Source organism: Triticum urartu, chromosome 5 (genome assembly GCF_003073215.2).
Source record: "Triticum urartu cultivar G1812 chromosome 5, Tu2.1, whole genome shotgun sequence".
NCBI lineage: Eukaryota > Viridiplantae > Streptophyta > Magnoliopsida > Poales > Poaceae > Triticum > Triticum urartu.
Window position 1 is genome coordinate 630,874,036 of NC_053026.1, and position 27,622 is coordinate 630,901,657.

General features: G+C 50.5%; 2 protein-coding genes and 1 pseudogene across 2 annotated transcripts; 2 read left to right on the top strand and 1 right to left on the bottom strand.

Annotated features, from left to right (window-relative positions):
- Window positions 1-15,346: 15,346 nt before the first annotated feature.
- Window positions 15,347-16,677, top strand: LOC125511404. Its single transcript, XM_048676766.1, has 2 exons — window positions 15,347-16,093; window positions 16,221-16,677. Exons 1-2 carry the CDS (start codon window positions 15,449-15,451, stop codon window positions 16,521-16,523), a joined length of 948 nt encoding a protein of 315 aa, XP_048532723.1. The 5' UTR covers window positions 15,347-15,448; the 3' UTR covers window positions 16,524-16,677.
- Window positions 16,678-17,007: 330 nt separating this feature from the next.
- On the bottom strand, window positions 17,008-20,241 carry LOC125511405 (54S ribosomal protein L19, mitochondrial-like). Its single transcript, XM_048676767.1, has 2 exons — window positions 20,087-20,241; window positions 17,008-17,831 (listed from the first exon to the last, which is right to left on the bottom strand). The coding sequence occupies exon 2, from the start codon at window positions 17,809-17,811 to the stop codon at window positions 17,347-17,349; it is 465 nt and encodes a 154-aa protein (XP_048532724.1). The 5' UTR covers window positions 17,812-17,831; window positions 20,087-20,241; the 3' UTR covers window positions 17,008-17,346.
- Window positions 20,242-24,551: 4,310 nt separating this feature from the next.
- Window positions 24,552-27,241, top strand: LOC125506389 (annotated as a pseudogene).
- Window positions 27,242-27,622: the final 381 nt, after the last annotated feature.

Here is a 27,622-nt window from a genome sequence, read left to right on the forward strand (position 1 = left end):
TCACGTGCGAGACAAGTACACCGACTCCTGCCTGCATCTACTACTATTACTCCACACATCGACCGCTATCCAGCATGCATCTAGAGTATTAAGTTCAAGAGAACAGAGTAACGCTTTAAGCAAGATGACATGATGTAGAGGGATAAACTCATGCAATATGATATAAACCCCGTCTTGTTATCCTCGATGGCAACAATACAATACATGCCCTGCTGCCCCTACTGTCACTGGGAAAGGACACCGCAAGATTAAACCCAAAGCTAAGCACTTCTCCTATTGCAAGAAAGATCAATCTAGTAGGCCAAACCAAACTGATAATTCGAAGAGACTTGCAAAGATAACCAATCATACATAAAAGAATTCAGAGAGGATTCAAATATTGTTCATAGATAAACTTGATCATAAACCCACAATTCATCGGTCTCAGCAAACACACCGCAAAATAAGATTGCATCGAATAGATCCCCACAAGAGAGGGGGAGAACTTTGTATTGAGATCCAAAAAGAGAGAAGAAGCCATCTAGCTAATAACTATGGACCCGTAGGTCTGAAGTAAACTACTCACACTTCATCGGAGGGGCTATGGTGTTGATGTAGAAGCCCTCCGTGATCGATGCCCCCTCCGGCGGAGCTCCGCAAAAAGGCCCCAAGATGGGATCTCGTGGATACAGAAAGTTACGGTGGTGGAATTAGGGTTTTGGCTCCGTATCTGGTAGTTTGGGGGTACGTAGGTGTATATAGGAGGAAGGAGTACATCGGTGGAGCAACAGGGGGCCCATGAGGGTGGAGGGCACGCCTAGGGGGGTAGGCGCGCCCCCCTACCTCGTGCCTTCCTCGTTGATTGCTTGGCGTAGGGTCCAAGTCCTCTGGATCATGTTCGTTCGGAAAATCACGTTCCCGAAGGTTTCATTCCGTTTGGACTCCGTTTGATATTCTTTTTCTGCGAAACCCTAAAATAGGCAAAAAACAGCAATTCTGGGCTGGGCCTCCGGTTAATAGGTTAGTCCCAAAAATAATATAAAAGTGTATAATAAAGCCCGATAATGTCCAAAACAGAATATGATATAGCATGGAACAATCAAAAATTATAGATACGTTGGAGATGTATCATACCTCCGTCCATAAGGCGCGAGTGACGTGGAACCCATCAATTATTGGGTCTAAGACCAGTGCGGCCGAGCCACCGTGCCAGATACTGGTCGGATGATCCCGGCGATCAAAAGTGATCGGGCATGACGACCATGGATTAAATTTTGGGGCGACTGGCTCTATCGCGTAGATGTCCCTGAGCGCACGCTTGCGCTCCCTCTTGGGGATGTGGGTAGCATATATCTTGTTCACCGTTTTGACCTGAGGGGGAAACTTCTTCTGTCCCCCTGTGTTCGGTTGCTCGGGCTCTTCGTTATCGTCCTCGCTTTGCGATCCCTTTTCCCTATTCTCGGTGTTTAGTTTGCCAGCCTGTTTAAAAACCCAGCAATCTCTATTTGTATGATTAGGTGGCTTGTCTGGGGTGCCATGAATCTGGCACGGATGATCGAGTATGCGGTCTAAGTTGGATGGTCCTGAATTGTTCTTTTGGAACGGCTTCTTCCGCTGACCGGACTTAGGGCCCCTGAATCCGGCATTGACTGTCGTGTCCTCGGTGTTATCACTGTTGTTTCGATGCTTGTACCTGTTGCATCGAGACTTGTCTTTGCTAGTTTTATCTTCAGGGGTGCCGGCGTCGCTTGCATTGTTTTTGCTACGGGCCAACCAACTGTCCTCGCCCGCACAAAAGCGGGTCATGAGTGCTGTGAGGGCTGCCATGGATTTTGGCTTTTCTTGGCCGAGGTGGCGAGCGAGCCATTCGTCGCGGATACTATGTTTGAAGGCTGCTAGGGCTTCGGCATCCGGACAATCGACGATTTGGTTCTTTTTAGTTAAGAACCTAGTCCAGAATTTCCTGGCGGACTCTCTGAGCTGTTGAACTATATGGCTTAAGTCATCAGCGTCTGGAGGTCGAACATATGTACTTTGGAAGTTATCGAGGAAGGCCTCTTCCAAGTCCTCCCAGCTGCCAATAGAATTTGCAGGCAAACTGTTGAGCCAGTGCCGAGCTAGCCCTTTGAGTTTTAAAGGGAGGTATTTGATGGCGTGGAGGTCATCGTCGCGGGCCATATGAATATGGAGAGTGAAGTCTTCAATCCACACCGCGGGGTCCGTGGTTCCATCATATGATTCTATATTCACAGGTTTGAACCCTTATGGGAATTCATGATCTAGGACCTCATTAGTGAAGCAATGAGGGTGTGCGGTGCCTCTATATCGGGCCGTATCACGATGTAGCTCGGATGGAGTCCGTCTGCGGTTTTCAGCCCGCGCGTGACTAAGTTTGTCACGTCCGAATAGGTAGCCGTCGTCGCGTGTTGAGGCACGCCCTCATGCTACCTCTTGAGCACTGCCTTGGTTTTCCCCGAAGAGGAAGGGATGATGTAGCAAAGTAGCGTAAGTATTTCCCTCAGTTTTTGAGAACCAAGGTATCGATCCAGTAGGAGGCTACGCGTGAGTCCCTCGTACCTGCACAAAACAAATAAATCCTCACAACCAACGCGAATAGGGGTTGGAAATCCCTACACGGCCACTTACGAGAGTGAGATCTGATAGATATGATAAGATAATATTTTTTGTATTTTTGTGATAATGATGCAAAGTAAAATAAAGGCAAAGTAAAGAGCAAAGGAAATAACTAAGTAGTAGGAGATTAATATGATAAAGATAGACCCGGGGGCCATAGGTTTCACTAGTGGCTTCTCTCGAGAGCATAAGTATTCTACGGTGGGTGAACAAATTAGTGTTGAGCAATTGACAGAATTGAGCATAGTTATGAGAATATCTAGGTATGATCATGTATATAGGCATCACGTCCGAGACAAGTACACCGACTCCTGCCTGCATCTACTACTATTACTCCACTCATCGACCACTATCCAGCATGCATCTAGAGTATTAAATTAAAAACAGAGTAACGCCTTAAGCAAGATGACATGATGTAGAGGGATAGACTCATGCAATATGATGAAAACCCCATCTTGTTATCCTCGATCGCAACAATACAATACATGCCTTGTTGCCCCTACTGTCACTGGGAAAGGACACCGCAAGATTGAACCCAAAGCTAAGCACTTCTCCCATTGCAAGAAAGATCAATCTAGTAGGCCAAACCAAACTGATAATTCGAAGAGACTTGCAAAGATAACCAATCATACATAAAAGAATTCAGAGAAGATTGAAATATTGTTCATAGATAGACTTGATCATAAACCCACAATTCATCGATCTCAACAAATACACCGCAAAAAGAAGATTACATCGAATAGTTCTCCACAAGAGAGGGGGAGAACATTGTATTGAGATCCAAAAAGAGAGAAGAAGCCATCTAGATAATAACTATGGACCCGTAGGTCTGAGGTAAACTACTCACACTTCATCGGAGAGGCTATGGTGTTGATGTAGAAGCCCTCCGTGATCGATGCCCCCTCTGGCGGAGCTCCGAAACAGGCCCCAAGATGGGATCTCGTGGATACAGAAAGTTGCGGCGGTGGAATTAGGGTTTTGGCTCCGTATCTGATCGTTTGGGCGTACGTACGTATATATAGGAGGAAGGAGTATGTCGGTGGAGCAATAGGGAGCCCATGAGGGTGGAGGGCGCGCCTGGTGGGGGTGGGCGCGCCCTCCTACCTCGTGGCCTCCTCTTTTGTGTCTTGACGTAGGGTCCAAGTCTCCCGAGTCTTGTTTGTTGAGAAAATCATGTTCCCAAAGGTTTCATTCCGTTTGGACTCCGTTTTATATTCCTTTTCTTCGAAACCCTAAAACAGGCAAAAAAACAGCAATTCTGGTCTGGGCCTCCGGTTAATAGGTTAGTCCCAAAAATAATATAAAAGTGGAAAATAAAGCCCAATAATGTCCAAAACAGTAGATAATATAGCATGGGGTAATCAAAAATTATACTCCCTCCTTCCATCTATATAGGGCCTAATGCGTTTTTCAAGACCGCCTTTGACTATTGATAAAATTAATACCACATGACATGCATAATGTGAAAATTATATCATTGAAAGCTCCTTTCACATACGAATTTGATGATGTGCTTTGTGTAAGTTGCATGTCATATATTATTGCTCTAACATTTGGTCAAAGTTAGCCTCGAAAAAACGCATTAGGCCCTATATAGATGGAAGGAGGGAGTAGATACATTAGAGACGTATCACCTCGCGATCCGTAGATAGATCTAGTGTGTCCTGGTTTATTGTTAAGGGTTTGCCGGAGGTCGTATGTATGCCCATGGGCTAATTTACCTCTGCCTGTGCGCTGAGGCGGGGCTGGCTGGTGTTCGGCGTGAGTTGCCATTTTGTCTCGACCACGTGGTGGTCAGTCCGCTGCATTGTACGATGGAGGTATGTAGTTCGGCGCCTCCTCGTCAAACTAAGGTAGCGGTTTGCGCTTTGGGTAGCTTTTGGTTGGGCGCTTGAGGCCGTACTCTTCGGCTGTTAGGACATCGGTCCATTTATCATTGAGCAGATCTTGGTCAACTTGAATCTACTGCTACTTCTTTTTCAGGCTCCTTGCAGTGGCAATTAGCTGGCGCTTGAAGCGCTCCTGCTCAAGAGGTTCCTCAGGCCCGATGAAATCCTCGGTGCCGAGTCTCACCTCATCCTCGAAGAGCGAAAGGTAGTTATCGTCCTCCGAATCTTCGTGCATGGTCTGTTTACCGGGGCTAACCTGCCCGCCTTCCTGTTCATCTTGTTCATTAGCTGTATCGACAGGGTCTTCTTTGTCTTCGGCACCTTCTGGAGTGTTGTCTTCTCCTGTGCCGGTACTGATGTCTTTGCTACGGCGTGACTTAGAGCGGCGCCGCTGACGCCAACGCTTGGACTGTATTTCAGAAGGTTTATCCTCAGTTGGATCTTCCTTGTCCTCGCCGTTGTTCTCCTTTGGTGCATCCACCATGTATAGATCATACGAGGAAGTGGCCGTCCAGCGTCCGGTGAACGACGGGTTCTGGACCTCTTCTTCTCCGGCATCGTCGTCCATACCGTCAATGTCCTCGGAGTCGTAGTCAAGTTCGTCGGTCAAATCCTCGGCCGTGGCTATGAAGTGGGTGGCGGGTGGGAAGCAAAATTCTCCACCGTCAGCCCCTAGTTCGAGCCGGATATAGTTCGGCTGTGAGTCCTCTATCAAGGACAGGTTCTTTAACGAGTTTAGCACATCGCCCAAAGGCGAGTGCTGGAAGATGTCTGCGGTGCTGAATTCGAAGATCGATAAATGATGAAGCTCGGCGTCCGCGGGCTCACGTGGTTCGAAACTAACGGCCGGAGACCAGTCCGGAGTTCCGCTGACAGAGACGTCGTGAGAGGTTAAATCTATATGTGGCTCCAACACCGTGGAATCTGTGGCCTCCATGGTGGGGTTGATCCTCCTGTCCTTGGGTGGCGCAGCTTGCTCTGGATCTAGGGCCAGAGAGGTTACAGGAGCCATCTCCTAGATGCAGCCTGATGACAGATTTAGGTCATGATCATCGGGGTGATCGGGAGCGGCTATCGTGGTCTCGAATCCGGCGACGATCAAGTCTCCACGGGTGTCCGCAACGTAGTTCAAGCTTCCGAATCTGACCTGATGGCCAGGGGCGTAGCTTTCGATCTGCTCTAGATGGTCAAACGAATTGGCCTGCAGTGCGAAGCCGCCGAACACGAAGATCTATCGGGGGGAAAGTTTCTCCTTGGATAGCGTCATTATGGATGATTGAAGAGGCCATCAAACCTTTTGGCGACAGCATAGTGGAACTCTTAATGAAAGCACCAATGTCGGTGTCAAAACCGGCGGATCTCGGGTAGGGGACCCGAACTGTGCATCTAAGGTCGATGGTAACAGGAGACAAGGGACACAGTGTTTACCCAGGTTTGGGCCCTCTCTATGGAGGTAATACCCTACGTCGTGCTTGATTGATATTGATGAATATGAGTATTACAAGAGTTGATCTACCTCGAGATCGTAATGGCTAAACCCTAGAGGTCTAGCTTGTATGGCTATGATAATGTGTATCCTATCCGGACTAAGTCCTCCGGTTTATATAGACACCGGGAGGATCTAGGGTTAGACAAGGTCGGTTACAAAGAAGGGAATCTACATATCCGGTCGCCAAGCTTGCCTTCCATGCCAAGGAGAGTCCCATCTGGACACAGGTGCAGTCTTCGGTCTTCGTATCTTCACAGCCCATCAGTCCGGCCCATGGCTAACAGGTCGGACGCGCGAGGACCCCTTAGTCCAGGAGTACCTCACCTACCAAGGTTCAGTCTGTCACTGAGTGGTTGGCATCCACCTCAGTTGGAGAGATCCATAGTTTTCTGGGACTCACAGCATACTATCGGAGATTTATTGAGAATTTTTCCAAAATTGCGAAACCCATGACTGAATTGTTGAAGAAGGACACCAAGTTCAAATGGACCAAGGATTGTGTGGCCAGTTTTCAGGAGTTGAAGAAACGTTTGGTTACAGCCCCAGTGCTGATTCTTCCGGATATACGCAAGGATTTCTAGGTGTATTTGAAGCTTCTCTCTTGGGACTTGGAGGTGTACTTATGCAAGACGGAAGAGATGTTTCATATGCCTCACGACAGCTTCGACCTCACGATTTGAATTATGCCACGCATGATTTGGAGTTAGCAACTGTAGTACATGCACTCAAGACCTGGAGACATTTTCTAATTGGAAACCTTGTGATGTGTACACGGATCACAAGAGTTTCAAGTACATTTTCATGTAGAAGGAGTTGAATCTCAGGCAGAGGAGATGGTTGGAGCTCATAAAGGATTATGATATGAAGTTGCATTATCATCCAGGAAAGGCCAATGTCGTACCAGATGCTTTGAGCCGCAAGAGTTATGCCAATACCCTCGTAAGCGGAGGATTATATTACCGCAGGAGTTAGTAGACGATCTCAAGGAACTTTGGTTGGAGATAGTTCCAAGAGGTTTTGTTGCAGCAATGGAGGTTCAGTCTACATTATTGGGAAAGATTCGAGAAGCTCAAAAGGATGATAAGGAAATTGCTGAGATAAAGGAGAAGATGAGCAAAGGAAAAGCCAACGGTATCCGTGAGGATGAGCACGAAACCTTATGGTTTGAGGATCGTGTCTATGTGCCCAATAATGCGGAGATCAGGAGGTTAATACTTCAGGAAGCCCATGACTCACCATACTCGATTCACCCCGGAAACACCAAGATGTATTTGGATTTGAAGGAACGTTTCTGGTGGACAGGTATGAAGAAGGATATTGCCGAGTATGTAGCAGTATGCGATGTATGTTAGAGAGTGAAGGCAGAACATCAAAAGCCAGCCGGATTATTACAGCCTATGCAGATACCCGATTGGAAGTGGGATAAACTTGGCATGGATTACATCACCGGATTACCCAGGACCAGATCAGGATATGACTCAATCTGGGTAGTAGTTGATCGCTTGACCAAAGTGGCTCACTTTATCCCGGTGAAAACCACATATACAAGCACAAAGTTGGCCAAGATATATAAGACCAGGATCGTATGTCTGCATGGAGTTCCGAGGACCATCATATCAGATAGAGGGATACAGTTTACCTCGAAGTTTTGGAATCAGCTGCACCACACTTTGGGTACTAGGCTAGAGTTCAGTACAGCCTTTCATCCGCAGATCGATGGACAGACCGAGAGAGTCAATCAGATTTTGGAGGACATGTTGAAAGCTTGTGCGCTAGTTTATGGATCTAGTTGGGACAATAATTTTCCCTACGAAGAGTTCTCATAAAACAACAGTTATCAGGCTAGTTTGAAGATGGCCCCTTTTGAAGCTTTGTATAGAAGAAGGTACATGACACCATTGATGTGGGATGAAGTTGGAGACCGTCAGTTGTTTGGACCAGATTTGATCAAAGAGTCTGAAGAGAAGGTTAAGTTGATTCGAGATAGATTGAAGGTAGCTCAGTCCAGACAGAAGAGTTATGCCGATACTAAACGCAAGGAGGTAGTCTATGAAATTGGAGACCGAGCATATCTTTGTGTGTCACCACTCTGAGGAGTTAAACGATTTGGAGTTAAAGGAAAGTTAGCCCCGAGATTTGTAGGACCATACCGAATTCTGGAATGTATGGGAGAAGTTGCCTACAAGTTGGAGTACCCGAAGGATTGTCAGGAGTTCACAACGTGTTTCACGTTTCCCGGTTGAAGAAGTGTCATGCTGAGATGGCCGATATTCCTCTGAGAGATACAGTGCCCCCAGAAGCAATTAAGTTGGAGAGTGATCTAACCTACGAGAAGAAACCCGTTAAGATTCTCGAGTTTGCCAGTCGAGTAACACGCAACAAGGTTATCAAGTTTCGTGAAGTTCAGTGGAGCCACCATACTGAGGATGAAGCCACCTAGGAAAGAGAAGAAGACCTACAGAAAGACCACCCGCACCTATTTTCTAGCAAATCTGAATCTCGAGGGCGAGATCCATCTTAAGGGGGGTAGGTTTGTAACATCCTAATTTTCAATTTGGATGTCATACATAGGTCATCATATGCATATCATATTTTATTTGCATTTTGGTTGTGATCCTCGACATCTTAAGCAACTCAAGGACCCCAGGGAGAGAGTTGGAGGTTTCACATATTTTTCATATTTGAATTTTTCAAATTTGGAAAAGGGGATCAATTTGATTTTAATATTTTTCTCTCCAATTATTTCCAATATTAAAAAAAAGAGTGAAGATAATATGACTTCTTCAAAAGAGAGGAATATTGGAGAAGAAATTTTAAAATCAAATTTATATTTTATTTGGATTTTATTTGCTATTTTATTTGAATTAGAAAAATATGCATTTTTGAAAATTTCATTTTTAGGCCAGAAAAATGTTCACTTTGTTCTAAATAATAGGTTTAGATGGTGAAAATTGTTTCTAGTATTTTTAGAATTATATATATATATATATTAAGATTTTCTTCGGGCAAAATTTTATTTAACAAAAAAGTTCGTTGCCCGACTGGGCCGAAGGCCCAGCCGAGCAGGCCGGCCCACGTCGCCCGCCGCCTCCCTCTCCGACTCGAGACAGGAGTCCCGAGCTTCGCCGCTGCTGCCCCTCCCGCAAGGCACCGCCGCCCCCCTTTATATACCGCACCCACCCCGCCGCCTCCTCCCTCACCTCGTCCGCAGCCACCGTCGCCGCCTGCCGCCCGCTTGCGCGCCGTCGCTTTGCCTCGCCGCCTTGCCGGGGTTCCGCTACCGCCGTTGACCGCCGTCGTCGTGAACTGGTATAAAAACCGTCTCGGTTCGCCGGTTCGTTTTCGGTTCTTCGGTTTAGATCGGTTTATTTTTTTTAGGGTTAGGGTTTTCTCGATTTTTACATTCGAATCTAATTTGCGGACGCTCGTCCGTTAATCCGTAGTAGCGAACAATTTCCGTTCGTTTGGTTCTGTTAACGAACATTCGTTCGATAGGTTTTTCTTTTTATTTTATTTTCGGCCAGGGACCTATCCATGAATACTTTTCTCAGAAGTTAGTCCCTAATATTCAAACCCTCGCAACTTTTTGCTCGTTCGTCCAAATCCAGTGAAACCAATGCCAAAATCTTCGTCTTGTTCCCCTCTTTCCATATAACCAACTTGAACATGGTTTTGACAAATTAAAATTTGGTTGCAAGCAGATTTGAATTCAAACTTTTTTTTATCGTAGTTTGAGTTTCATTGTTCCGATTTGGTTGTTTCTTTTTGCAAATCGAAGCTCTTCAGTTGAACTTTCAGATTGGATCTTTTCATTTGAGTTTTACCCTTGCATCTTATGCTTGAGTGCTTATGTATGCTATTGTTTGTTCAGGATAGAGTTTTCGGAGTGCGAAGCGTGCTACTACGAGTCATTAGGGTTTTCAGATCGTCAGCAAGGCAAGTAACACTTTGATTATATCCCTTATTACCCAGTTTTTATGCATTAATCTCAATCCTTAAACATTGCATGAGTAGGATCTGTTTAACATGTGGGTATTTGGGAAGTAGTTGTTGAGGTAGTACCTATTGCTCTTTTATTCAAACCTTGGGAGTTACTACGTTACGCTTATTATACTTTGCTATGCTATGCTCGTAGATGTGGTTTAGTTTGAGTGATTCATGACAGTTGTGAGTATTATTAAGAACTAAGGGTTTACTTAAGGTGGCTACTTTAACACACATCTAGGTGGATTGGTTTGTGGGCACCTGGGGAAATCCAGTGTTGTCCAAAGGAGAATCCTGGGGTATCTGTGTGATTTTTCCTATGGTTCGCCACCTAGGCTCAAAGGGATCATTATGTTATTCATGCTAGAAACTTTCGTGTGCAGCCACAAGCCATTATGGACTCTGGCATAGTTGAGTAAGTTGTGGGAAACCTTTCCATAATGGGCTAGCAGATGTAGGGGATTGTAGGTGTACCGGCCTATCTATCGGTTAAGATGACCTCTTAGGAAAGACTGTGTCTCGGTCATCCGTTTCTCAAACACCATGCAGTGTGAGAAATACAACGGAGGAGATCGAGTCTTGTGAGGAAAAGTGCGCAAACCTCTGCAAAGTGTATAAACTAATCATGGTTAGCCGTGTCCCCGGTTATGGACATCTTGAGTATCTGGTGCTTGAATTTCTATGTTGATCTCATCACTTTACTTAATTAACTTGTTGGGGTTAATGATTATTAATTTGGGGTTGAGATGGGGTTACTATTCTCAATGTTTTCAACAAACTTTGTAGTTAAATAAAAATTTATTCCTTTGTTGTAGGGGAAAACTAGCTTTATGCAAAAGATAACCATAGAGCCTCCACCGGCCATATATGCATATAGTTATAACTGTTACTTGTTCATTACTCTATAGTGTTATCTTGCCAGCATATTCCATGTGCCGACCTACACAGGCTGCAACGTATTATGTTGCAGAGTTTTCAAGAGTAAGGTGCGCTAGGGCGTTCTCATGCACTCAGCTATGTCGTTGGAGTTGATGGACTCGTTTACCTTCAAAGCTTCCGCTATTATCTTACTTAGGTGGCCTTCAGCCATATTATTGTAATAAGTACTCTCTTTGAGACATTCGGTGTAATAAGTGTGTGATTGAACTCTGTTATAAATCCTCGAGTACTGTGTGTGTCAGCATTACCGATCCAGGGATGACACTTATACATAGAGATTTGACCGACTGAGGTCGGATCGCTACAACTACACTAGTCTATGACCAGCTGCGGAGGATCACTTTGTCATCCTCATGTCCAGCAGCCCGCTCATGGACTGTCGGGAGCCCCGGATGTATATTCTTCCCCCGTATCTTCACTATGTCCGGCTGTGCCACTCATCGAAGTGACAAAGAGGGTGCTTTAGCCGGAGGGGAAGGGGGCTCCACTTTCGTGGAGCCCAGGCTGACCCGACTGGTTGTACAAGCCGACGACGTACCGGCAGTGGCCATTTTGGGACCCAAGCGGCGGCGGCCTGGCGTATTCTTCTTTCCCTTGAAGTTGCCAAGACGGACACGACATCCACCGACTCGTCGATCTTCGTGCAGCCGAGATCTTTCTCTGCCGGCAAGGTGCAGTTATGCGCGCGTTGACGGCAGATGGCACGGTCGCAGGCACGAGATGCAGCAACGTAGGCCTAGGATGCGCAGTACGACGCGACGTCGTCCACGGCTGTGACGATGCATTTGCCATCGTGTTGTCCTGGAGCAACTCGATGCTCCTCCACGAGCTGGCTTGGAACGGCGAAGTGTTGAATCACGCGCCGGTTTGGAGCGACAACTTCCTCCCTCGGTCCAGGCGATGAACCAGTGGCGGAGCCAGGAATTTGGTGTTGGGTATTCATTGTAATTTTTTTTTTGCAATGCAATGTAAATGTATACTAAATCACTAAGCTGCCTGGGGTAGAAAGCCCCAGGAGCGATTCAGCTAAATCTGCTCTTTCACACCTCTTTTTTTGCACTGTGAAACTTCCTTTGGAGAGGATCGAACCGATTTGAGAAATCGTACTCTTCTCAATAATCCTGTACAAAAATTCATATGTAGGATAACTGCCTATGTAATCTATTTGCTGCTCATGTTAATTGTTGTTTGCAGGTTCAGGAGCATACTTTTCTAAGTCAATTTACTGTTACTGCTATACAGTCACAACCAACGAGGGGACGAGCGCGAGGCCGCGAGCAGAGTAGCCGAGAGAATGGGACTTGCGGATGGCTGGACGCCTGGAGGTGCTGCCGTGCTGGTGGCTGGTGCGGTTGTCGCTGCAGCGCCGACGCCGGCAGCGGCAGCTAGGTCGATTCTGCTAGTGAACGAGTTGAGGGCTGCGTGCCGTGGGCTCGACTTCGCGTGGCCTGTTGCCTGGGCTGGAGCCTGAAGAATGGATATGTATATCTAATTTTTTATTGGGCCAAATCATGGGTATTCCATGGAATGCCCAAGAATACCCCTGGCTCCGCCATTGCGATGAACCTCAGCCTGCTTTATGCCACAGCACTGCTCTTCCTACTCGTCTGGAGCCATCGAAAGGGTGGAGAAAATGGTGGAAGGAGAGGATGGGGAGCGAACTTGGTGGTGCGATTCTGGCCTCGCTTAAATAAAGGGCGGGCGGGAGGAACTTGCTGGGTGTTGCATTTAATATCGGCCCGCTCGTGAACGGGCGTGTGCTTGGGTTAGGTTCCTCGACTTCCAGGCGGGTTTAATGAAGGTGTTTGAATGCGGCGAAAAGGCATGCTCAGCCGAGCGTGTAGCGGGCGGCGCCTTCGGGCGGCGCACCGCTTCAACGACGGAGGCAGTGAAAGGTCGCGTCCGCACTAAGCCGTCTTCAATGTGGAGCAGCGCGCTTTACAGCGGCATGAATGCGGACAGCTGACGCCGGACAGGAACACGTGCGGGCGAGGGAAGAAGGGTTTGACTGGGACGGGCAGTCAAAAGCGGGCATGGGAGCGATCTAAATTCCCACAAAGTCTCCTTGTGTGTCTGAGGTTTGCGACGCTCTAGAAGGTACCACACACCACCCACCCACTCGTGTACCTCCCATCCGGAACCACCTTGACACGCGTTGCACCAGGGACACGTTAGGTGCTTCCGAGACCACACTACACTCCCCGACGCACAGGATGGCTCGAATGATTCTCCGCAGAGCCACAGACCACGCGAGACGTGACGACGGCTACGTGAGTCTCACTCAGCCGGGTCACTCTCCACTCTCCACTCTCCAGCTAGTAGGAGCTAGCTAGCTGCCGGGTCCGAGTCCGGGCGACATGGACGGCCGCCAACCAAAAGCGCAAAACAACACGGGCCGGAAAGGGAGCGGCCACACCGTAGACCGTAGACGACGGGACGTGTGGCCGTCGAGCCAGAGGCCACCCGCGCCGTCCGTTCCCGCGCCGCGCCGCGCCCCCACACCACACCCCACGCGCGGCCGTGCTTCACATGGCGGGCGTGCGGGCGGAGCAGAGAAGGCCAAACCCAAGCCGCCGTGCCTCTCCTCTCCACCACTTAAAGGCATCTCCGGCCGTTGGCCCTTTCAGGAAGGGCAAAAAATCGCCCCTGAAAACGCACCGGCACTAAACCGCGCATTGGGGGCGTGATGCTCCCCAGTCGCGGCGTCCACTGTTAGTCAAAAAAAATCAAAAACGGCGCAAACATGACTCAAATTTAACGCAAACATCAACGAGTTCATTCAAACTTAAACATATTTTACAAAAAAAAAAAAACTACCGCGGGCTATCCCGCCGTCTCCCTCGCCGCCCGCCCACGCGGTTCTACATGTCGAGGAGGCTGTAGAACCACGTGTAGTCACCGCCGCCGTCGTCGTCGTCGTCGCCGCCCCCGCCTACGCCTCCGCCGTCCCTACTGCATCCCTCCCCTGGTTGGCGCGGCGGGTTGGACGGTTCGGGGGCGTCGTCGTCGTCGTCGTCGCTGTCGAGGACCATGACGCCATGCTCGTCCTTGCGCCCACGCTTGCAGGCGGTGATCTCCTCCAGGGCCCGGCGCTGCCGGACCATCTCGTCGCGGAGGTAGTCGTCCCGCGCCCACCGCAGGGCGTCCTCGTCGGAGAAGCCGCGTCGGGCTATCTCCTCGTACTCCACGGGGAGGCCGGGCTCCGGCTTGGGCTCGACGAGGATGAAGCGGCCGGTGGGTGGGGAGGCGTTGGCGCCGATGCGGACGCCGGAGCTGCTGGTGCGCGCGCTGACCGGCGTGCCCTGGGGCTCCGGCTTGACGGGGCGGAGGCAGGGCGAGCCGCCGGACGAGGAGGGGGACCCCCCGGTCTCCATGCGCCTCGGGGTTCAGGAGCTTCCCCGGCGGCGTGAGAAAGATGGGGGAGCGGGGTACTCGAGGCGCGGCGTGTTGCCGCCCTTGATGTACTCGAGGACGGCCTCCAACGTACGCCCGGGCACGCCCCACCACCGACGCCGGCCGAAGGCGTTGAGCCTGCCGGAGGGCTCTACGCCGTTGGTGGCCTCGAGCTGCTGGGCGTGACGGCGGCGGAAATACGGGTCCCAGAGCGGGCTGTCTGGGACGTACCGTGGCCCCTCCCTCGCCGCCCGCGGCAGGTTCGAGCGGATGTGCGCGATCTCCGCGCGCCGCGCCGCGCCGGTGGGTACTGGGGACACTGGCACGCCGCCGACGCTGATCCTCCACGCCCCCGGCACCCGCATGTCCGACGGGACCGGGTACTCGGCCTCGTAAAGGAGGCGAGCCTCGTCCTCGTGAAGATGGCGGCGGCCGAAGCCGTTCGCCGCCGCGCCGTCGCCTGGGAAGCGCTCGGCCATGGGTGATGAACTGGAGACGGCGAGAGAGAGGAGAGGGGGGAACGACGGCGTCGAGAGAGCGTGAGATCACCGAGCTCGCTGGGGCGCGTCTTATATAGACCGAGGCGCCGCCCGTACGCGTGCCCGCCGTGTGTACGCGTGGCGGGCGAGGGAGGTCGAGGGACGCGCGTCATCCGGCCTTCACTGCGCCGCCCGTGAGGCATCAATGGCGCAGGCTGACCGGCGCGGCAGCGCGGCAACTTTGGCATTGATTCGCCACGGGAAACGAGGCGATGAGGACGACAAATGGCCGAGAAAAGAGCCGTGTCGCTAACACGGTGGGCCCGCGGCTTTTTCGCGCCAAAAAAGTTCGCCCGGCGCCCCCGTGCGCGCCGGGTTCGGCCTGAGTCCGCCGTCGCTGTTTCCGACCCAGGCCGGCGAAAATCGGGCTTCTAGGGATGTAACTGGAACGATTTTTCGACGCCGACGCAAAAAAAACACCTGAAAGGCGTTCCTGATGCGCGGCTGGAGATACCCTAATTCATCTCGCGCGCGCCCATAAAACCGATGCCCTGCGCTACAACAGCCTCCAACAACCAGCGTCATCAACAGTGCCCACCGTCTACGAGACCTTGAGCTCGTCTCGCACCGTGCCCGCGCCTGCGGCAGAGAGAGAACCAGCCATGCTGGTCAGGAGCGCGTCCACGCCGGTGCTCGGCGCGCTGCACGCCACCTCCGGCGCCGGCGGCCACTCGCCGGCCGTCCACTTCGCCGAGTCCTCGCCCACGGTCGCCTACCACCCGCCGGCCATCTCTTGCAGCCTGTCCGCCGGCGGTGGCGGCGGCTCGGCCTCAGACCACGAGCGCTCCCGCGGAGGCGGGGGCGGCCTGCGCCGCGCGTGCTCGGACGGCAACCTCGCCGCGCTGGGCGGCCGCGCGGAGGACCACCACCACCTGCCGCCGCGGCCCAGGCCGGCGCTCGAGACGATCCGGTCGTTCACGGCGCGCGACGGGGCCAGGGGCGAGGAGGAGGAGGAGGAGGACGATGACCAAGAGACGAGCTTTGGGCAGTTCGGCTTCGGCAGCACGTACGCGCAGGAGCACCCGCTGTTCCTGGCCAGGGGCCTCGGGATCGACCGGCTGGGCTCGGGCCTGCTGAGCGCCGACTGCGGGGGCGGCATCGACGGCGGCTCCGGGGGAGGCTACCTGGTAGCCTCCGGCGGCGGGGGAGGGGACCGCTCCGGCATCGAGATCCACTACAAGAGGCTCATCGAGGAGGACCCCTGCAACGGCCTCTTCCTCAGGAACTACGCGCAGTTCCTCTACCAGGTACGCACTACCCTCGCTGCTCTGCTCCAGTGCCGCCATTGCCGCGGCCGGCGATTGCACTTCAGAACTCAGATCCGGAGATAAAAGTTCTAACAATGGCGCCAACGCGACGTTCGGAATGTTGCAGGTGAAAGGGGATCGGCGTAGGGCGGAGGAGTACTACTCCCGCGCGATCCTGGCGGACCCCAACGACGGCGAGCTGCTGTCGGAGTACGCCAGGCTGGTGTGGGAGGTGCACGGCGACGAGGAGCGCGCCTCCAGCTACTTCCACCGGGCGGCCAGGGCCGACCCGCACAACAGCCACGTCCTCGCCGCGCAGGCCGCCTTCCTGTGGGACACCGACGACGGCGCCGGGCCCGAGGACGACGATGCCACGAGCTACGCCGGGTTCCTGGCCGCTCACCCGTTCATGGCTTCCGCCACGAGCTGAACGGAGCCTCGCCGCTGTCCCTCTCTGAAGCTGACGTTGATCGGAGCTCGTCGCTTCAGACCTTCAGTAGCAGACTACCTGTAGTAGATTCCCAATAATTGTACTGCCTGCTCTAGTGAACAAGTAGATCTCGCAGATCCTTTCGAGTGTTGCATTTCGTCAGTCACTTGTTGGTTTACTGCGTTGCATCCCTTGAAACAGTCGGTCCCACAGCACTATGATCCGATTCAAGTGCAGATTCAAACGAGTGATCATCAAACAGAGCAAATTGGCAACTCCACCTTACGATTCTAGTATAGGAGAAACAGGAAAATCCTATTCAAATGTGACACAAGATGTCTTCATGTAAAACTAAAGCCTGTGCAAACAATAACAATGGAACTAACTGCAAATTCACAACATATGCATGTCCTCTCAGTAGGTGGAGAAGAGTACTAGTACTACTTCACATGGGCAATTTTCCTGTTACCAAAAACCAAGTCCACGGCAACAATGTCCCCTTACCAAGCAAACATCTTCACATGGAAGGAGTTCAAGTTGCAATTTCCAGTTAGACAGGTTCAGTGGTGCCAAGCCTCTGTCCCAGAGTTACACAACACACAGGCTGAAACAAACTTATTAGCCAACCACCAACCTCATGTGGTTGCACTGAAGAAATGTGTCACATGGTACAAATTGATCACAGAAAACGGAGGCATGATTTCAACGGATCTAGCAGCAAATGTTCTCTCCTTCAAAAGAAATCTGATCCCTACCTTCTTCCAGGCCAGATGAAACTAGGCGGCTGCAGATGGGAGCAACATGAACTATGCTCGAGGCCCGGTCAGAGATCCTTGACGATTTCGATGCCCATTGACTTGGCCGTGCCGATGATGGACTTGCACAGGGCCTCGAGCGACATGTGCTTGCAGAACGGGTCGGTCTGCTTCAGCTTCGCGATCTCGTAGACGTGGCGAAGTGAGAGGGACGTCACCATGTTGTGGCCTGGCCGGCTGCTTGCTGTCTCGACGCCCGCTGCTTTCTTGAGAAACCATGAGACCGATGGCGACTTGACTACAAACTCGAAAGTGCTGTCCTTGTAGGCGGTCAGCGTGACTTGCATTGGAGTTTCCGCCTTGTACTTCTGTGTCCTTGCATTGAAATCCTTGCAGAAAGCCATCAGATTGAGCCTGTAGAAACCCAGAGCTGGTCCGACAGGGGGTGCGGGACGGGCTGCTCCAGCAGGAACTAGGAGGCGGATTGTCGCTAGAATAGGCTTCCGCGTTGCCACATCTTTAAGTGTTGCCATGTTGCTCTCCTTTAGCAGACCTGCAGTGAAAACCAGCATCAATCAATATGACAGGTTTACTAGGAACTACTTATCTCAAGTTATCAGTGGCCAGTGGAAATAATAAGTAACTAAAATGAAATCCAATCAAAAGGGTAATTTAAGTGATTAACAAACAAGGATTTCTCAAACAAAATGTTCTTGTCAAACAAAAAGGTTTCTGAAGTAAACTCGAAGTGTTCTTGGTCCGCCTTCTTAGAAACTTGTCAATTGAAAAAGGTGTACAATTTCCCACAAACAAACTATGTGACGAACAATGGATGAACAACAATGCAATTTGTTGCAAGAATGTCCCGCATAATAAACTTTGCCCAAAGAGACTGTTTTGGTAAAAGGGGTTTCTTCAGCAAAAGCATGTGCCCAAAGCACAAAATGCAGACTCCTCAGTAACTTGCCTCCAATCATTACTCTGAATTAAAACACAATTTAACAAACATACCATAAGGCTAAGATAGGCTAAATACCCATAATTATATGTCTAAGTGACAAATTCAGACTTCATCAGTTACTTGCCCCCAATCAGTACTCTGAACTGAAAACACCATGTAGGCTAAGATATGCTAATGCAAAATAGTTGTATGCCCTTTAGCATCGCCAAAGGAACATAGCACAACACCTACCACTTGGGAAAATTCAAATTACTAACAACTTCCTCACAAGCAGCATGCCACGGTCATTAATGTCTGAACTGTAACAAAGCAGGTACAGGGCAAAGTTCTTCCTAGCAATGTAATGCTTCGACCATGTTTCAGCCAAACCTCGTGGTGCAATGGTATCTAAATAAACAAGATTTCTACATTCACATTAAGCACCAACTATCTGCAGGTCGCTTTCCAGTAATTGAGATAAAAGAGAAGGCTCCGGCTCTTTACCCCAAACCCCGAACAAAGTTGTAACTATCATCTTATGACAAAAGAGACAGTTTTTGGACAAGTTTGGTTAACAAAGGCATGCATCTGATTGACAAATTCGGGCTTCATATGTTACACGCCTCCAATCGTTACTCTTGTACTGAAACTACACGTTGTAAGCATACATATGTCAAAGTTATGCCTAATACTCCTAAATACTTGTCATTAAAATGGACAAAAAGGGATGTATCTAGAACTACAATACATCTAAATACATCCCCTTTTATTCATTTTGATGACAAGTATTTCCGGACGGAGGGAGTACAAAATAATTGCATGTCCTTTAGCACTGCCATAAGCACATAACACTACACCTTCCGCCTAGAAAATACTACGAACTGTAATGAAAAAACTTACTGAAAGTGGCATGGGCAGCAGTCAATTAACAGTCTGAACTACACTAGTATCTGCTGATAGCCCAGGCAACGAAGCAAGTACACAGGAAAAGGTTCTTCCTAGCAATGTAAATACACAATAGTGTATGCCCCTTTAGCACAGCCATAGGAACATAGCACAACACCTCCCACTTGGGAAATTCAAACTACTAAGAACTTCCTCACAATAGGCATGCCACAGCCCTTAATGTCTGAACTGTAACAAAGCAGGTACAGAAAAAAGTTCTTCCAAGCAATGTAATGCTTCAACCATGTTTCAGCCAAACTTCATGATGCAATGGTATCCAAATAAACAAGATTTCTACATTCACATTAAACACCAACTATCTGCAGGTCATTTTCCAGTAAATTGAGATAAACGATAAGGCTCCGGCTCTTCACCCCAAAATGACCAAAGAAACTGTTTTTGGAGGATTTTAGTTAACAAAGGCATGCATCTAAGTGACAAATTCGGACTTCATATGTTACACGCCACCAATCGTTACTATTGAACTGATCCTAGCAATGTGATGCGTGGAGCCTGTTTGAACTGATTCTCTTGGTGTGATGGTATCTAATTAAACAAGATTTGTACATTCATATTGACCACTGCTTGCTTGGAGACCTTTGGGAAAAACAAGATTTCTCCAGTACATACTATAATAAAACATAATGGTGAAAAATTCTCACTGAAGCTATAACTAATAGACAGGCCAAATCATTTGTTGGCATAATCACGCAGAATTTCAAGTCTGCAGTGCTCCAGCATGACGTTCCATTTAGATCTAAACACGAAAATCCATACAGACCTATGAAAGGACTGGATACACCCCAATGTCATGAAGGGGATACGAAAATGGCGGCATTCTTCGCAGCCGCGGGCGACGGGCTAGAGTTTTTGAAGGGACGAGAACCTGAGTTCAGATCCCGTTGTGACGGAGCAGCACTGACCTGCGTGTACGTCGTCCGGTCGCCCGCCGCTGCCAGGTGACGTAGCTGCCGCCGGCCAGCCGCCTTCCGCACGGAGAGCAGAGCACGAGCGAAGGTTGGAGATTGACTGCGGCTGGGCTAAAACCCTAAATTGGCTGGGCTAAGACCCAGCAAGGTTAAGGAGGGCCGGGATGGGCCGGGAATGACTGAGTTGTAAAGGTTAAGGAGACCCAACAAGTCGTCAACTAAATCATCTATATCTATATCAATATAAAAAAACCAAAGAAGCAGATTCAACAAATCCCGGCCGTCAAATCAGGTCAATCCAACGACTCAGCCTGCTTTAATGGTGAACGCTCCACACGTTTAGTATGTAGTTAATATCATACCAAATATTAACGCCAATGCTAATCACATACTTATCTATATCAATATTAAAAAAACCAAAGGGGCAGATTCAACAAATCCCGACCATCAAATCAGGTCAATCCAACGACTCAGACTGCTTCAATGGTGAGCGCTCAACACATTTGATGTGCAGTTAATATCATACCAAATATTAACGCCAATGCTAATCACATACTTAATACGTAAATAATATCCTAACTAATATTTATGTGTAATTAATATATTACCTAATATTAATGTGCATTGCACGTATACATTTACTATAGTTTATGTAAATGTTGCACCCCTGAAAAAAAATATGTAGAGGTTGCGTTTCAAAAACAAAATAGTTATGTAAATGTTTTTTGTTCAACTAAAAAAATGTAAAGCTTGTTTGTCACCCCTCAAAAAAAATTTACAAAGGTTTTTTGTCTCAAAAAACAAATTTATGTAAAGTTTGTTTCTCATAATTTTTTTGTAAAGGTTGTCATATAAATTTGAAATAAATACAAATAACTTAAAAAACATAGAAACTCGCATGTGTTGAAATATTTTCATGGCCAAAATTCACACAACAATATATAAGAGCTTTATAACTTTATAACTTCTCTCTAAGGAATACCCATATGTCATCTGAAAGATTTAGGATCAAAGGAAAATAGTCCCATGCCCAAAATTGAATAAAATTATAGAAGAAAAATATAACTTGTCTCGAAGTAATTTAAATTACCTCAAAAACGTTTTATTAGCATAATACTAGTAAAAATATATATTATTTTGAGTCTGTATCTTGTATATCTAAATAGCTAGCCCCCATTAACTATTTCTCTCAACATACAAGCATGCCACATCATCACACAATATGCATGACAAAAGGCCCACCCCACTACCATATGTCTGTCATTCTATTTTATATATATATATATATATATATATATGTATTAATAAACATTTTACAACTATATAGAAATCAAACATAATAAATTGTATGTATTTTTAGTATTAGCTTTTGATATTATTACTTTAAATATTCATGTTTGTTACAATGAATCACATTCAAATATGCTGTAAAATATTCCTGCAACAACGTGCGGGGTATCATCTAGTTTCTTTAACATTTGCTCCCTTCAAGGTCATGGCACAATCACATACATTACTAATAAATTTGATAAAGCCATCAAGGCACAACACATCATAATTCGTAAGAGATTGATATTCTATAACAGTTTTGCTAAAGCACATCTAGATGTGCCCTAAGCATTGTACATCTAAGTCCTATGTCATTGATTTTACACAGAGATTCATGCATGATTAAGTCACTTAGAGCAACTCTAGCAGACGCTGCAAACCACCAAATTGCGGGTCGGGGCCAGAAAATCTGCACGAGCAGACCCCGTATCCCGCCCTGGCCCGCAAATTTTTTTGCGGGGCGCGGCAAATCTTCTCCCCCAACCTCTATCTTCACGGGCTGGGAGGCCGACCCGAGCTCAACCCCTATCCCGCGCGAGATTTGGCGGGAGGGACATTTCCGCGCGGCCCTTCCCGCTCCCCGCACCCTTCGCCACCATTGCCCCCACTCCGCAAGCTCCGGTTGCTCTTCCCCGGCCGTCCGCCGCCGCCATGGACGACCCCCTGCTGTCCCCCGTCACCGTCGAGGTCAACCACGCCCCTTCCGCTCGGGTGGATCTCGTCGCCGGCCAAGTTGGCCCCGCCGCCGTCGCCCAAGCCCAAGTCGCGCCTGCACGCAAGCGGCAGGGCAACGTTGTCGTGCAGGGCGGGAATCCGGCCGCCCCCGCCGCGATGGCTCGCGCTCCGGGTGCCAACGCGGCAGCGCGATCCCGGTCGGCGACGGAGAAGGTCGGCAAGGTCGTGGGCGTAAAGCGGAGGAAGGTTCCGGCTTCAAAGAAGCCACCTTCTTCAACCTCTCACTCCATCCCGCCGCAAGGAGGTGCTCCGGCGATGCCGTTCAAAGGTGCCGCTCCCGCCGCGAGCGAGGTGTTCGACGAAATGGCCGGAAGGTATGCGCCTTCGATCTTGGCGATTCCCTTTCATTTTTCGCCATTATTCTCGATAGCGCTTGACTTGTTATCGTTTGCTACAGCGGTGGTTCGAACAATGGAACAACCGAGTTCATGAACTTGTTGGACACGAACGCGGTTGACATTGATCAAGCCCCTTTCAAACCATTCGAGTACAATGAAACGGAGGCCGGCGTGGATGATCATGGTTGTGCGGACGAATTGGAGGAGATCGAAGCGGAAGTGTTTGAGCAATCGCAAGCAAAAACTAGGAAAAGCATAAGATCGAAGAACTACACAATCTTGGAAGATCAAGCTTTGATTCAAGCATGGAGTGCGGTGTCTCTTGATGCTACCACGGGTACATCTCAAAACTTCCAAGAGATATTGGCAAAGGATCGAAGATCAATACTTCCACATTATGGCAAAGTATCCCAAAAGGACTCCATGCACATTTCGGGCGCTTCAAGGGCATTGGGAGAACATCAAGCCTATGTGCAGCCGTTGGGCAGCTTGCTTGGAGCAAGTACGCAATGCACCTCCAAGTGGCGTCGTGGAGTCCGACCATGTGAGTTTGTTTTGCCTTTGTTCAAATTGTGCATCATCATATTGCATCATGAGAAGTGATTGGATCACTTTGTTCACGTTGTGTAGGAAAAGATTGCTCAACATAGATACAAGGACATGGAAGTTTCGAAAGGCAAAATTTTCAAACTAGAGCATTGTTGGGAGTTGCTCCAAAAGTGCGAGAAGTGGAAGTTGATCGACAAAGAATCCCCGTCAAAAAGAGGCTCACTTACAAACATGGATGAAGATGAGGATGATGATGGCCCAAGAAATTTGCACAAGCCCGATGGTGACAAGAAGACCAAGGAGAAGATGAAGAGAGTGCAAGAAGCATCAAGCTTGAGGGAGAAGATTGATGCCATGTTGCAATCCAACGAGTGGATGTTGTTGAAATCGTTGGAGATCAAGAAAGAGTTGGCCGAGAAGAAGGCGAAGGAGAAGGAAGAAAAGTGGCCGTTGCTCAAGGAAGAGGGGCTGCGCAAAGTTGCCATCGAGGAGAGAAGAGCACGAGCCGCCGAAAACAAATCAATGTCCATGTTGCTCGCCGAAGAGAACAAAATCATGTCAATGAACCGCAATGACATGGACGACCTCACCAAAACATGGCATGATATGGCAAGAAGGGAAATCTTGAAGAGAAGAATGGTGGCGTCGGCCGGTTCGTGCTACAGTTCCGGTGATGTTTTCTCCGCTCCACATGATGGTAATGTGGATGATTTCGGTGCGAGAGTTGGAACAAGCGCTGGAGGTGGATTCGGTGGTGCCGATGAACTCCAAGGTGGACTCGATGGCGCGGAGTGAACATTGATCAAGATGATGCCAGACATAGGCGCAAACCTTTTGCAGGGCCCTCTTTTGCGTTAGCCGTAATGAACTTGGTTTCTATTTACGCGTAAAACTGTTTGTGTCGTTTGAATTTGAACTTGTTTGTGAAATCCTATGTCAAATGCGAAATTTGCAGTTTATCTATTTGCGGGTCGTCACGGTGGTGTCCGAGCAGAACCCGCATAGCCGACCCGTAAAAAAGCATATTCCGCGAATATACTATTTTACGGATCCGTTTGCGGGGTCTGCATCTGTGCCAGCCCGCGCTGGCCCGCAAAAGCTGTTTTGCGCGAACTGCAAACGCGTTTTACGGACCGGCGTTTTGCGGGGTCTGCTAGAGGTTGTTCTTAGATGCGCCTTAGACAAACCCATTCTATAAAAATTGGAAGCAGGAGCGAATGGGTGAGCAAATGAGATTTAGCTAATTTTACAACACACTCTCAATCCTATTCCGGGGGCGCCTTCCCCCTCAGGCACTGCCATGAAAACCATGGGCGTCCCTCCAAAAATAGCCCAGGTCTCTCGCAGCCACTACACCTCCCTCCACGAGCGCATGCACGCACGCAAGGAGACTCGTCAGGAAGGCCCGCGCCGGAGCCGATCGAGCTAAGCTCGGCAGCGGCAATACGGGCGACAGGCGCCGTCCAACTACGGCGGCCGACTAGTGCCGAGTGCCGAGCGCGAGGAAGATGGGAAGAGTCTCCCTTTGCTCGGAGGACGTTGATCCGCTGGTGTGGACGCCGGTCCCTGGCATCGCGGTGGACACGTTGTTCCTCCTCGTCATCCAGGCGCTCGCCATCATCCTCGTCTCCAACCTCTTCCACTCGTTGCTCCGGCGGTACAACCAGCCGAATGCCATCTCGCAGATCCTGGTAATCAATCAATCTTGACACTTATTTCTCCGGGCGGGCGTTGTTGAAGAAAATGGAGGGAGCGTCATGCAGTGCAGTGCAGTGTAGGGTCAATTAACTAGCTGGCAACAACGGCATGTATGTATGTAATGTATGTGGCGTGCGTGCAGGCCGGCATGGTGGTGGGCGGCATGGGGCTCCGCAACGCCATCGTGCACATCGACGTGGACAACGTGGAGGACATGTACAACGGGTACATCGCGGCGACGCGCATCCTCTACATGTTCCTCGTCGGCCTGGAGACGGACATCGCGTCGCTGCGGAGCACCGCCCGGCGCTGCGTCGCCTTCACGTACGCCACGGTGGCGGCGAGCCTCCTCCTGGCGGCCATCGTGTCGAGCGGGATGTACGGGAGCATGATGCACTCCCCGGTGAGGACGCCCGAGATGCTGGCCGCCACTCTGATGGTGGCGCTGACAAACACGTCGTCCCTGTCGGTCGCGCGGATCGCCGACGACCTCAAGCTCACGGTGACCGAGAACGGGCGGCTCCTCGTGAGCGCCGCCATCGGCACAAACATCATATGCGTCATCGGCGACGGCGTGCTGCGGTCCACGAGGATGGCGAGGGAGAACAGCATGGACGTCTCCCAGGGCTTCGTCGCGCTAACCGGGGTGGGGCTCGCCCTATGGCTGGTGCGCCCCACCGTGACACGCGTGAACCAGCGCAACGTCGGGCAGCACCATGTGAGGAGGCGCGACCTGGCGTTCATGATCTCGGCCATCTGGATCGTCGGAAACTTCCCGCAGAAGCTTGGCTTCGACGGGTTGCCTACGAGCTTCGCTCTAGGGCTGGTGTTCCCGAGGGAAGGCCCCGCGGCACGCTCTGTCGCCGACGCCCTCGTGCCACCCGTTAATGGGTTGCTGGTCCCCTTCTACTTCGCCACCATTGGGATGCGGATGAACTTCAACACCATGTCCGGTGCCATCATCCTGCCCGGCGTGCTCATGATGCTGCTCGGCCTCGTCGGAAAGGCCATCGGCGCCGCGGTGGCCTCCGCGTACCTCAACATCCCGCTCTGCGACGCCCTCCGCTTCAGCGTGCTGCTCAACGTCAAGGGGCACGTGGACACCATGAACATGCAGTTTGCCAAATCAGAAGGGGTGCGTAATCATATTCAGTTTAATTATACTCAGCGATGGATGGAGAAATCCTCGGGCGGGGTGGATTGATGAAATAACTTTTTAATTGGGATGGGAGGAGTGCAGGTGTGGGCGGAGCAAGCACTGTACGCGATGATCATCGGCAACCTTGCAAGCACCCTGGTGGCTGGCCCGGCGGCGGCGGTTTTTGTGCGCAAGGAGAAAGAGGCGTACGCGATGACGCACCAGGCCCTGGAGTCGTTGCGCGAGGAGGCGGAGCTGCGCATGATGACCTGCTCTCACAGCGCGCACTCCATGCCCGCCCTGCTCAGCCTGGTGGAGCTGATGGTGATGGAGCCGGACAAGCAGCCGGCGGTCCAGGTCGTCCACCTGTTCGAGGGCGGCCATAAGCGTGCCGCCGCGGCCGCCGCCGCAGCGTCCTCGACGACGCCGTACCTGCCGCCAATCATCGACGAGTATGACGCCGGACGCGAGGCCATCAACGACATGAACACGGTGGTCGACCTGTACCTGCGGTCGACAGGCATCGCCTTCCAGCAGATCGACGTGGTGGGCAGCAGCGCGTCCCGGGACGTGGACGCCGTGTGCCGGTGCGCCGGGGAGGCGCGCGCCGCCCTGCTCCTCCTCCCCTGCTACAGGGAGCAGCGGTACGACGGCAAGATGGCCTGCCGCCTGGAGGAGCGGCGCGAGCTGAACGTGGGCGTGCTGGCCAAGGCGCCCTGCACCGTGGGCCTCCTGATGGACCGGCCCTACAGGAGCAGCGGCGCCAGCTTCCAGGTCCCCACCAGCGTGGACACGAGCACCAGCACGCTGCTGCACCCGTGCAGCGACAGGGCGGTGAGGCACGTGATCGCGGCGGTGTTCCTGGGCGGGGCCGACGACCGCGAGGCCGTGTCCGTGGCCTCCCGGCTGGCCGAGAACCCCAACATCGGGCTCACAGTGTTCCGGTTCGTGAAGCTGAGCACGTACGACACGGTGACGTCGTCGACCTCCAGGGCGGCTTCGTCCGCGGCGGGCGGAGGGCTGAGCCGGCCGTTCAACGACGCGGAGGTGGACGAGCGGTTTATGTGGAGGTTCTACGAGAACTACGCGGCGACGGAGATGGCCATGTACGTGGAGAAGGTGGTGGAGAGCCCGGCGGACGTGGTGGAGACGCTGGACGCCATGGCCGGGATGTTCTCGCTGGTGATCGTGGGGCGGGGCGGGCGGCAGCCCAAGGAGCTGCTGATCGGGCTGGACGAGTGGGCGGAGGCCGGGCGGGAGTTGGGCGCCGTGGCGGAGATCCTGGCGTCCAACACGTCCATGGAGATGGGCTCCGTGCTCATCATGCAGCAGCACAGGGTGTTGGTGCAGGTGCCCCGATGACCGGCGCACATTTGTATCTACAGTACGTATAACAACGTAACGTAGTACACTAGTTGCCATATAATTCGTCACAGAGAACATGCAGCTTGTGCATACTTAGACGCGTCGATTAGGATGCAGAAACTAACCACCATTGTATTGCTGTGTGGGCATATGTAAGAGCCGAGTCTAGTACTACTAGTACGTAGGTACACACGTCATGTACTGGTCAAATACTAGCAGTTGAGTGAAAATATCAGCACCGATTGTTTCGTGTCTTGACTCTTCACCCATCTATCTATACTAGCCGAATGCCCGTGCGTTGCCATGGAATAAAAAATAATATAAACACAAAACAATTATTCTACTTTAGAAATATGCATTGAGCATGACAATATGTGA